The 11,659-nt window shown below is 38.3% G+C and overlaps 2 protein-coding genes across 5 annotated transcripts in view; both read right to left on the bottom strand.

Annotated features, from left to right (window-relative positions):
• Positions 1-325: 325 nt before the first annotated feature.
• LOC126852739 (BTB/POZ domain-containing protein 17) lies at positions 326-3,645 on the bottom strand. Its single transcript, XM_050597869.1, has 3 exons — positions 2,984-3,645; positions 2,771-2,911; positions 326-2,649 (listed from the first exon to the last, which is right to left on the bottom strand). The coding sequence occupies exons 1-3, from the start codon at positions 3,104-3,106 to the stop codon at positions 1,393-1,395; spliced, it is 1,521 nt and encodes a 506-aa protein (XP_050453826.1). The 5' UTR covers positions 3,107-3,645; the 3' UTR covers positions 326-1,392.
• A 4,350-nt stretch (positions 3,646-7,995) lies between these two features.
• Positions 7,996-11,659, bottom strand: part of LOC126852713 (neurogenic locus Notch protein) — a 259,129-nt gene continuing 255,465 nt past the window's right edge. For all 4 annotated transcript variants that reach the window (XM_050597774.1, XM_050597775.1, XM_050597776.1 and 1 more), the window contains 2 exons: positions 9,712-11,537; positions 7,996-9,504 (listed from right to left, as the gene is read on the bottom strand). In XM_050597774.1, the coding sequence (XP_050453731.1) occupies positions 8,417-9,504; positions 9,712-11,537 (2,914 nt within the window). In that variant the 3' untranslated portion in view covers positions 7,996-8,416. The remainder of the gene's footprint in view (positions 9,505-9,711; positions 11,538-11,659) is intronic.

Here is an 11,659-nt window from a genome sequence, read left to right on the forward strand (position 1 = left end):
TATATATATATATATATATATATATAGAGTGACCTCTATTTTACAAATTCTATTGTAATAATGTATGCATATGTATTATTAAACAAGTACTCGATAAAATTTTAATTTTTTTTATCACCACAAAACTGTCATTGAGATTGTTTTCCTTATTTATTTTTGCGTTTATAAACATATTTTCAAAAGAACAATTTATCTTTAATATTAGACTTAATAATTCGAATGACATTTTGATCAAGTAAATAAGCACATTGTTATAAAGAAATGATATTATATGCTTGTATGTTTGTGGGATTTTGAAAATCAAAAGATTGCTGTATGTAACGCATTTAAGAATAAAGATTACTTGTTTATTTAATCTCAGGTTTCAGTCTCGCTCTGGGTACAATATTAATTGATAAGTTAAGAAACCAAATCTTCAACGCAAGAACATGTAATATCGATGGTAAGATAGTAAGAAGGGAACAAAATATATTATGCATATAAGAAATTTTATAAAACTTACAGACGTATTCCGTATCTCCAAAGCGCGATAATAGTATTAAAAAAAATATTTAAAATATTAAAAAAAATAATAATAATAAAACGATATTTAAAGTTACACCTAAAGCTAGACGCACTTATGTTTTAGGAAATTCTCTTCGTCTCTTTAACGAGATACGGAATCTCCATAAGTTCTGAAACAAGAAATATTTCTTATCTCAGATGAGATAAGAGATATGCCGTTTCTAGAAAAATTACTGCTAATAATTTTTACAGACGCATTTTATTGACAACCTCGTTAGAAAAAATGTAATATCGGTTCGCGAGTTAGGATTAATATACACAAGTCTTATATTAACACGTATCTATATTCATAAAGTGCACTCACATTCTGCTTGTTATCGCATTTATTGCATGCAAAAATCACATAACTTGTAACTAAAATAATGTTGGCATCTCAGTTATATACAGTACACACATTCGTATCTTACAGACATTAGACAAAATCGTACAAGGGATTTATATGTAACGAATCACATTAACAGTACGGCAGCAAGGGCTACTAAATTTTTTTTACTCAAGTATATCGCACATTTGACAATACATTCGTAATGTAATATATCTCATTAAGATATCAATTTTTTTTGTATCATGTAAGCGTTTCCGTAAGATATTTAAAATTTAGAAAATAATATGATATATAAAGAGGAAGCAATTATATGTGTGTGTGTGTGTGTGTACTACATGTTAACTTCGTCAATATTCGTTTTTGGCAAAATATTGGAGAAATACTTATGCATAAGAAATAGAAAAAAGGAAATAAACATAGTTGATATAAAAACATAGAATGCAAATAACATTTTTCTCGCTGTGATTTTCTATTTTGATACACGTAATGTGACATCGTAAACGCTAATTAGCTGGCGATATAACAATGTGTAATTTGAGCATGTCTTTGTTGGGACCCACTAGGAAAGGAGACACCACGTTCTCCGATACCGAGCCCTGTTGCGGATTGAGTTCCTCGAACGGCAGGAGATCGTCCAGATTCAGGACGCGATCCTTTCTACTGAATCTGTGAATGATCTCGGTGACTCTCGCGATATGTTCCACACCGTCTTGCAAACCGTAAATCAAAACTCCAATCTTTACGCGCATGTGACTATTCATCGGTGGCTCTTTACAGGTCAACGATAGCCTCACCGATCGCTTCACGTGCTCGGGCATCTCTACCGTACCTTGCCATACTATGAGGAAAAACTTCTTGAACCATACACCTTTAGGATAGATGTCTACCACCCACTCGCAAGTTTTGTCGCCGGCATATTCCGCTAAATTGGAGTGACTGGAAAACACAAGTGTTCTCGTGTGATACGATGGCAGACTGTGAAAGTTTTCTATGGTCAGTAGCGAGCTGCATGTATCGACGGTGTACAATCTCGGTTCGAACAGCAAAGCGCCGTCCTCTTCGCTAAGACTCACTTCTCTCACTCTGTCCGTTTGACCCGAATGGAAGGACATGCCGATCGACATACGTTCCACGAAGAATTCTTTATACTTTTTTGTCAATGGCGACAGTAGTAAGTCCGCCAATTGTCGTGGAGACATCATCGGGAATCTAACGGGCGACATAACAGCTATTACTAATTGATGCAACGTCGCCTCTAATTCCTCCGACGACAGCTGCGCTTTCAATCGTTCTGCCTGATGATCCAACCAAAATTCTAGGCACTTGTAGAGCGTCATCTCGTCCTTTATGACTAAACTGCTTTGGTGCAACAACGATACTAGAATATCTAAGTCAAAATTCCCAAAGTCCGCGGTTTTGGCCACAAGTCCCAAGTTCCACTTGACAAAGTTTTGGCACGCTTGGCTAATGTCGTGATGACCACAGTTCAACGTGTAATGCAGCCACGATACCAGAGTGCCGTTTATGGCAGCAAGCGCAATGTGATTTCGCATGTAGTCAAGGCACAACAATATCAAATCTTTGACATTGTACTTATCGGCTAGAGATAATATTGATAGAACAATTCCATAGTTTATTCTTATTTGACCAGTGTAAAAGTAGCGCAAAAATTCACTGAATATTGGCGCGCACTGAGGCGTTTCTTGAAGGGTTACCCTGCTTTCTTGAGACTCGCTCCATTGTGGGCTCATCAGCATCACCTGAATATCAGTTAATTTTTATATTGAAAGCATTATTCTGTATTAAATCTTAAATATATATATATATATATATATATATATATATATATATATATATATATATACATTTCTTTGCACTCACTTGGAAAACATCGCTAGAAGCACAAAGTATAAGTCGATGTGCTGGATACTCGACACCATCCACAACAAGACAGATGTCATTCATAAGTCGTTCCGCATACAGCGTTGCTATTTTTAGCAAAACTGTACGTGAATTGTCCACCTGTAATCAATGAGTTAATAAAGATTGCGTATAATGTTAACGCTTAGGTTTCTTGTAATATTTAATATATACCTCTATCGAGTCCGAGCCTTCAGACTGTGCGACTGTGCTCTGACTGTTATTAACAGTATCCGATTTCTTGCTGGAATCCATCCTTGAAGAACCTGTCATCCACCCAATAGTAGTCCGCAGCATCTGCACATGTTTCCTGGACGTATTTGCAACTTAATCGTCGCTTTCCATTATCAACGATGAAATTTCAATAAAGAGAACGAATTTTCATAGAGTTTTGCATCGCCATCTCGAATTAACATATGTTATTATCAATAATCTCGGTAAAAATATATAGTCGACGAGTCCAATTGAGTCGAGATTCAAGAAATTTGCTGCATATATCGTAAGAGAGGCTAATTTCGATCTGCGAGACGATATCTCTTCTTGTTATCACGCTTGTTAGCCTAGCAGTGTTTTTTGTTGAAGCACGACAATGAAATCGACCGACTTGTGTGCGAACCAATCGCAAGTAATTTCGAAAAATCCTCTTCAAGTTCTCGTTGCACAGATATGTACATATATATAGATATGTACTAACAATTTCTCTGTCAATTAGATGTCAATGTCAGCTGATAAAGGCTCAAGAGCGACCACGCGGCGTCCTCGATGTAACTTTGTAACTTGATGTAAATCTGTAATAGGAGAGTTGTCGGATGTTGGATGCAAATTAATCTAGTAGATTTGTTTCAACGGAAAAATTTTACATATGACGTCATCTATGTTCGTTTTCTTCGTACTTTATTAAAATTGTATCGATAAAACAGATTGGTTTGTGTCCATACTAAGTTTCTATCTCTTTTTATCTTTGAGATCGTTACACATACACAGACCTGTGTATTAAAATTATTTAATACATTAAAAAAAAAATTATCAAAAATATATATTATAATAATAATAATTATATAATAATAATAATAATTAATAATACACTTGTACAATAATTAATATAGAGATATAATATTTAAAAACATAACGGTTTAAAGGACTTTTAATTTTGTTTAATTTGAACCGCTCTATCTCTAAATGCGTTTTATCTTTATTTTTAATTATTTAGAAGATTAAATTAAAACAATTTAAAAGTATTTATTAAATAGTAATAAGAGTGCCATTTCAAAATTTTATTTTAATTTTTTATTTTATTAATTTTATTTCGCAGTTATTTTTCCTTCTAAATCATCATCTACTAAATTACCTTTGCATTAAATATATACTCTACTGAGGATAATAATGTTGTGTTATAATTTATGAACGCACGTTTTAATGAATATAAAATTTTAATCTGTAAAGAAAAGTTAATAAGTTAACGTTGCATTTAAAATTAATTAAGTTAAATTAAATCTCTATCATTTTGAGAGAACATGACACATAACGACATTAGAGTAATGGAAAAAATATATTGAGAATATTTAGATTTGAAAAAACAAATAAGAACGGATATAAAACATGTCAAAAAACTAGAATTGTATTTCTCTTGACATACCTTCCTCAATATCACTCTTTTTCGGTAATTTAGTCTATTTGTCTCTTGATCTTTTGACATAATACTTTCAAATTTATTCCCTATATTGACTTTGTGTATTTTATTTATACTGTAATCTTTTTTTGCTCTCATTATTATTCATACTTTTTATCAGTACTTTTTATCTCATAAGTAAATCTTTGCATTGTCGATAATAAAACATTAATTTTATAATAAAATGTTTATTTTGTTGTTCTTGAAGCATGAAAAATCTATACATTTTCGATAACAAAACAATAACTGGATGAACTAAAATAACAGCGCAGCGAATTTTTTTTTTCAGTCACACTAAATTCTGTAGGATCACCGGCACCGACGGGATATCATTAAAGACCGATGGTCTTATGAGGTTTATATATTATGTTATTATGTTAAATTGTTTGTTATATATTATGTTAAATAATAAATAGTTAAAAATCGAGTCAATTGGTGATTCAATTCTTTTTGTAAATTTCTTATTTTTAGAAAAATAATTCACTCGCTTTGTTATTTGTAAGTTGTTTTCATGTAATTTACTGATTATTTGTAAAAGAGTCTAGATCAAATTATAGCAACAATTAATTCATCTCGATTATTTATAAATTGTAATATTTACTTATAAAGTAAATAACATATAGTTAGATTTTTACAATTGCAAAGTTTAGAATTTTTATTTGCAATTCTTATCTAATTATATTCTTATAATACTTTTTCAATTTTCAAAAGTTTATTTTATCTTGGAATTTTATTATGCTATTATTTTGATTTTTGAGAGTTTAATATTGTTTATAATTACAATTCATGCACTTTTTTAATAATTATATTCTTATATTTTAAAGAATAGGTAAAATACAGAAAAAAGAGGCAGCCATATTATATGTTAGATTATCTTTATTTTATTACATCTGTTTAAAAGACATAACTTATTTATAAAAATATGGGAGCTGGTAGCGTGGGGCTAGGATATAATAGGACCGAACAAATCCTTAATTCGCTTATTGTGAATAGTTAATGCTAATAAAATTCAGTACTTTTTACAGATTACAAGGAATAACAAGATCGTATAATAATCGGTGTGTCGCTTAACTTATGTCGTAAATAATTGTAAATTATTATATCATAATGCCTAGAGCTCTATACCGCTTGTTTTAACACAGAATGAATGCATCAGAGAGCAGTTGCTATTAAATTTTGAACACATGGTAAAATTGCCCAACATTTGACAACGTTACGTATAATATCTACGTATTGCTTATCTTTTTTTTTTTGTTTTTACAGATGGATCAATTGCAGATCTTTATTCTATATTTCTGAGTTTCTCCTTATAAAAATTGTACTTTTATTTGCATTGTGCAATTAGTTATCTTACTCGTGACACAGTATATTATGAGAGAATACAGTTAAAAAAATATATAAATTTCTTATAAAATACTTATTTATACTCTTTTTTGTATATGCGTGCATAAATTTATGCTCTCATTCATTATTTCGCAGAGTCCACATAATTTTCACAATATGTATGGGCAGTTCGATCAAAGATATGTATAATTTCTTTTAAACAATATAAGAGTATAAAAGAGACGTCCTTTCCTTATGAAAATACATTCGTAAAAAAGAGGCACTGAAATTACGTTGGACCTATGATACGCTCCATGATTCTAAAGAGAAAAACTCCGTCACACCGTTCTATATGTAATCTAGAATTGTATCAAGTATTCTGTACACGTACAGCAACCCTTGATGCAACAGCAAATTACATACGATATACAATACAGTTATGTGATAATAATATAATGAAAGAGACATGATTATTGTGTGTGTATGCGGTATATATCTTACAAAAGTAAGATATAGTACAATATATATATAAAATGTAGCTATGTATATATATATTTATATAGATAAACTTATATAATATATAAAAAATATGTAAAAACGGGGTGTGTTTGTACAAAAATTCAGGAGAGAAAAGACAATTATATAAAAGTACTTAAACAGAGTACACAAAAGTTATGAGCGGAATAGAATGAAAGAGTATTTACATTTTACATTTTCATCTTTCGATACAAAATTAAAACAGATCTTCGACGATACTACAAACAGATCGTATCGATGACACCAGTAGCGGTCTTCGCATAACGTACGAAGATGCATCTCACTCTGGCTCATATATTGCAAAAGCGCGCGCATGAATTTTCTTCATCCCGCAACAATAATTAATTCTCTCCTCTCTTACTCTCTCTCTCTCTCATACACATACATATACATACGTACATAAATTCTCTCTCTTTCTCTCATACATACACAAATAATTTCTACAAGACAGTGCGTCACTATTACTCATTACCATCTGTACGCGCCGTGATCGTACTATTACATTAAAAATGCTATTTTGGCTTTGGCAGAAAAGAGACCAGAGAACTGTCCTACCGCTCCGCGCCGAGTACTTAATTTAAACGCGAACGATACACTTAGAGATTAACGTCAACGATTATTCTAGCATTGTTAGTAAATGATTTCTCGACGGACATAATAGCGCGTGAGAGAGGGATCGAAGGGAGGGGAAGGATTGTTGGCGCGCCATACGCAATGGAATGTCTATGTATGGAACGATGCGAGCTGAAAGGACGAATTCTCTGAAGCTCCCGTCGACCGTACACATAATAGATGTCCTGCTGTCGTCTCTCTTCGCCTTACGTTACATTACGTTACATTATATTACGTTACATTACATTACATTACATGTCGCCAATAAAAAAGAAAAGACTGGTATCTCCAATACATCAACCAGTTATAAACATTCGATCCGCTTAGAGGCCATTTGGAAACGCTGCGTTTCTTCTCTATATAATTTAATAATAATAGATTCATCTATAGAACCTGCGTGTCTTATACTCTACGGAACTCGAAGGCACAATTATCATTTCGCGCTCACGTGTTATCAGCGATTATCCTACCGTTCGGAGTCCGAAAAGGATCGGTCTATCAAAAAGTATGATAAAAAGAAAAGAAAAAATCAAATATCAATTCGATACAATTCCTTCATATAAGATGCGCACTGCGTGCATTAGGCACTAAATAGAATATTACAAGCTATGTAATCGTCTCCGTGGAATAACAGACACAGCGGTGAACGATAAATCTGTTGTATGTACAATTATATTGTGCATAGAATAGCAAGGTCTCGCTTCTTTATATAAATTATTGTCCATCGGGAACCTTCACACTGGCAAGTCGAAGGCACTGTTTATTCATTGAGCTGTGTATGATATCGCGACATAATAAAAATTGATAGATATCAAAAATATATCTGTTACTTTTCATAAGTTGCGATTCTTCACTCGCAATTTTCCTAAACGTCACGTCGCATTAGAGAGGCACAATCGGTTTTACAATTTGTAGTATATTTGAGTATGTCTTGTAATATCTTTGATCGTAAATCTTCCATCCTCTCCTCATACGCAATATATATATATATATATATATATATATATATATATATATATATATATTTATTTATATTTATACGCATCAATATCGAGCAAAAAATATTTGGGAATTTGATTAATAATCAATTAATAACTATTGATTAACAATATAAATATATAATGACGAATACAAGTTTGTATTCGTAATTATACTTATCCGCGAATAATTATTTATTCAATCTAACATTGATACGCACAAATATACAATAATAATCGCGGCGCGCGAGCACCGTGGTAGCTCTTCCGACACACACAACAAACCAAAAAAAAATACCTTCTTGCCGCTATAATTTAATTCCGGCGAAAGAGCTCTTCGTTATCATATATTAGTCGTCCATTTCGACACTTATAGATACGCTCGAACTCACGACGAGCTGATCACAGTTCGTATACCTATCTTCTTTCTCTTCTCTTTCACGATTTATGATTTACTCGCGCGAGGAAGAGAGCACCGTTGCACCAGTCTCATATGTAGATCGCCTCGGAACCCTTATTGCTTTGGTGAGCGCCGGCTCCGGCACCGTAGGCGTTCGTGGGTGATGCTATGCACTCGGACCAATCGCTGTTTGAATGAGGCGAGCTCGAGGACCAGTGTCCCGGGCTGTCTGGCGACGGTGTCGGAAAGCTCTCGGGCGCCTGCATGAGATGCTGAGGCGTGACATCAGGTCCGGAATGATGAGACGGCGGTGTCAAGTACTGATAGTATTGTTGCGTCTGCTGTTGCTGTTGCGTACTTTGCTGCTGTTGTTGCGGCTGCTGCTGTTGTTGTTGCTGCTGGACCTGTTGTTGCGTTTGCTGCATTTGTTGTTGCTGCTGCTGCTGCTGTTGCTGTTGCTGCTGCTGTTGTTGCGCCTGACTCGAGGTGTATGGCAGATTGTCGAAATCAAATCCCACTGGCGGCATGCTGCCGTGTTTCTGATGCGTCGCCTGCCTCATGGCGGCGATGTGGGTGGGCGAGGTGGGTAAAGACGGCCGACTTTTCGCCGGTGACGGCGAGCCCATGTAACTCGCTTGTGGGGAGAGGGTCATGTTGGATTGTACCGAATGTGGCGGCGATTGATTGCTATACGGCGGCGATAGTGTATTCACCATACCCTGTTGCTGCCGCTGATGCGGCGCTAGGAGCTGGTCGTGAAATGGCAGCCCGTAATTGGTCGCGAAGGTGTCGAGACCGAGTTGTTGCAAGCCTTGCATCGACTGGCCCTTGATGCAATCCTCGTATGGCGGCGGCTGTTTCGCCGTTGCCGTATGAGCCACTAGGGGTAACGCGTTGCTGTAGAGGCTCGCGCTATCGTACGGACTCGTTGGCAAGTTGCCGTCGGCGCCCTCCGCTCCTTGCGGGATCTCCTGGTTTGGGGGCTGAGCGCCACGCTTGGCCGGCGGCTTCTTCACCGATGGTTTTCGCCTCACCATCACCACCACGCCGCCCTCCGATTCCGGACTGTTTGGGTTTCCCGCACCGCCCGCCTTTGGCCGCTTCTTTGACTTGGTCTGCTTCGGCGCCGAGCCGATTACTGTGGGATGCGTGATTAATTGTGGATGATTTGGAGAGCCTACAAAGAAAAGGAATAATTATATTACATGATGGTATTTTACTTAGTGAGCTAAACTTAATCAAAGTTAAAGTTTCCTCATTGAAGATTATTTATTATTCTTCATATTCATTTCTTTTATTGATAATAAATTTTTGTACAAAAATAGGACGTTTTAAAATGTATGTATACATATAATAAAAATAAAAATGTAATAAAGATGCTTACCCATGAGAGGACCATTCGGAATGACTGTCACCATCTGCGGCGACCTCGGCACGTGTTCGTCAAGTAGTCTGACGATATCATGATGTAGTCTTTCGCTGGCGACGTCGCGCGGTAACCGATCCATGTGATCAGTAATCTCCCTGTTGGCGAACGTGTCCAACAGCGCTTTGCACGCTTCGAAACTGCCCTCGCGGGCGGCGAGGAACAACGGGGTCTCATCCTTGTCATCTTGAGCATCTCTGTTGGCGCCATGCACCAATAGTATGTTGACGGCATCGACGTTGTTGACCGCGGCAGCCCAATGCAACGCAGTCTTGCCGCTATTGTCAGCGGCGTTAATGTCGGCGTCGGCGTTGATGAGATCTTCGACCATGCCCTCGGTGGCTAGACGCGCCGCTAATATCAATGGCGTCGTGCCGTCGTGCATACGAGCATTCAGATTCGTCGCCCGATTGCGTAGTAGAATTTGAAAGACACCCATGGCGTCGGCCGCGACGGCCGAATGTAGCGGTGTACGGCCGGTGTTATCCTGTGAATTCGCATCGGCGCCGGCGTCTAGGAGCCTCTTGGTCGCGTCGGACCGAGCATAACGCGCGGCCAGATGCAGCGACGTCTCGCCACTCTTGTCCGTGGTCTTGGCGTTTAAATCGGCGCCCTGGGCGACTAGATCGGCGATCTTCGCCGCGGCGCCATCGTTCTCGTCCTCTTCCTCGCCAGTGTCGAGACCGCCGCCGCGCACAGCCGCCACCATCAGTGGCGTCATGCCGCATGGACCGCGCGCGTTTACGTCCTGGCCGTGTTCCAGGCTGGGCGGCGTCAGCACACCACCAGCATCCGGTCGGCAGATCTCGGCCGCGTCCAGATGCTGCTGCGTCCACATGCGCGGCTCGGTCTCCTCGTAGTCTGTGATGGCGGTGTGATCGCTCGCGTAACCCGGCTCGATCGCGCGCATCCGTTTCGACGGCGGCAGATCGGACTCGTCGTCGGACCACTGGGACTGCACCCGACCAGTCACTACGTCCAGGTCCATGCAATTCACTGACGGTTGCTTGTTCAGATTTCGCATCTCCTGACCGTCCGGACCGCGCCTACGCGAACGGCGCCGTTGTCCACTGCCGCTGCTGGTTCTCAAAAAGCCCTCGGGGAACCACGTGACTCCTACGGCGCGTTTTCGTTGCGCGGTCACCAGCACGCCCATTAGAAGACCGCCGAGCACGACGATAACCACGCCGATAAAAACATACTTGTAATTTGTTGGACTGTCGGGATACTCCGGACTCTGAGGATCCACGACACCTCGCACTTGCTCGATGGGAAAGTTTCGCAACAATGTATGCTTCGACGCTGTGGCGGCCAAATACTCGGCCGCCTCAGTGGCTGATGGAAAGCATCCTGTGGCATCCCGACGAGAAGAACTCAAAGTCGACGTCATCGAAGAGGTTGGGATGCATTTGCGATTATCAATCTCTAGATAGATGATCACACCGTTTTGATTATTAGTATGGATCATCGTCGGCCGGCCGAATATGCTGGGAGCGTTGGGATCTCTCTCGGGTTTCCAAGGATATATCATGTCGTTGCCGAGTTCATCCTGCTTCACGCGTGTCGTCGTTCTCAATTCGTTGCCAAGCTCGCGCAGAAAGGTCACGACGTTCGAGCGGAAGGTCTGCATATCCATCCCCAGGACAATGGACATGGCACCTTTAGCCAATGACGGTGGCTCCCTGTCGCAGTCGAGGCCGTCCCAGTTGCATTCCTCGTTGTTGCAGCCATAATCGCAATGACCGTTGGCGTAATGTTTTTTACAGTACGCGTCGTAAACCGGACTGCAAGAAACAAAGAAAATAATAAATAACAATGTAGTAAATATATGCACACAATTTATAAGAATCTTAATATAAGGTATCTTGATTTTAAAGAAATCTGAAAAGAAGAGTGGATTTCATAG

This window comes from Cataglyphis hispanica, chromosome 11, assembly GCF_021464435.1.
Source record: "Cataglyphis hispanica isolate Lineage 1 chromosome 11, ULB_Chis1_1.0, whole genome shotgun sequence".
Taxonomy (NCBI): Eukaryota; Metazoa; Arthropoda; class Insecta; order Hymenoptera; family Formicidae; genus Cataglyphis; species Cataglyphis hispanica.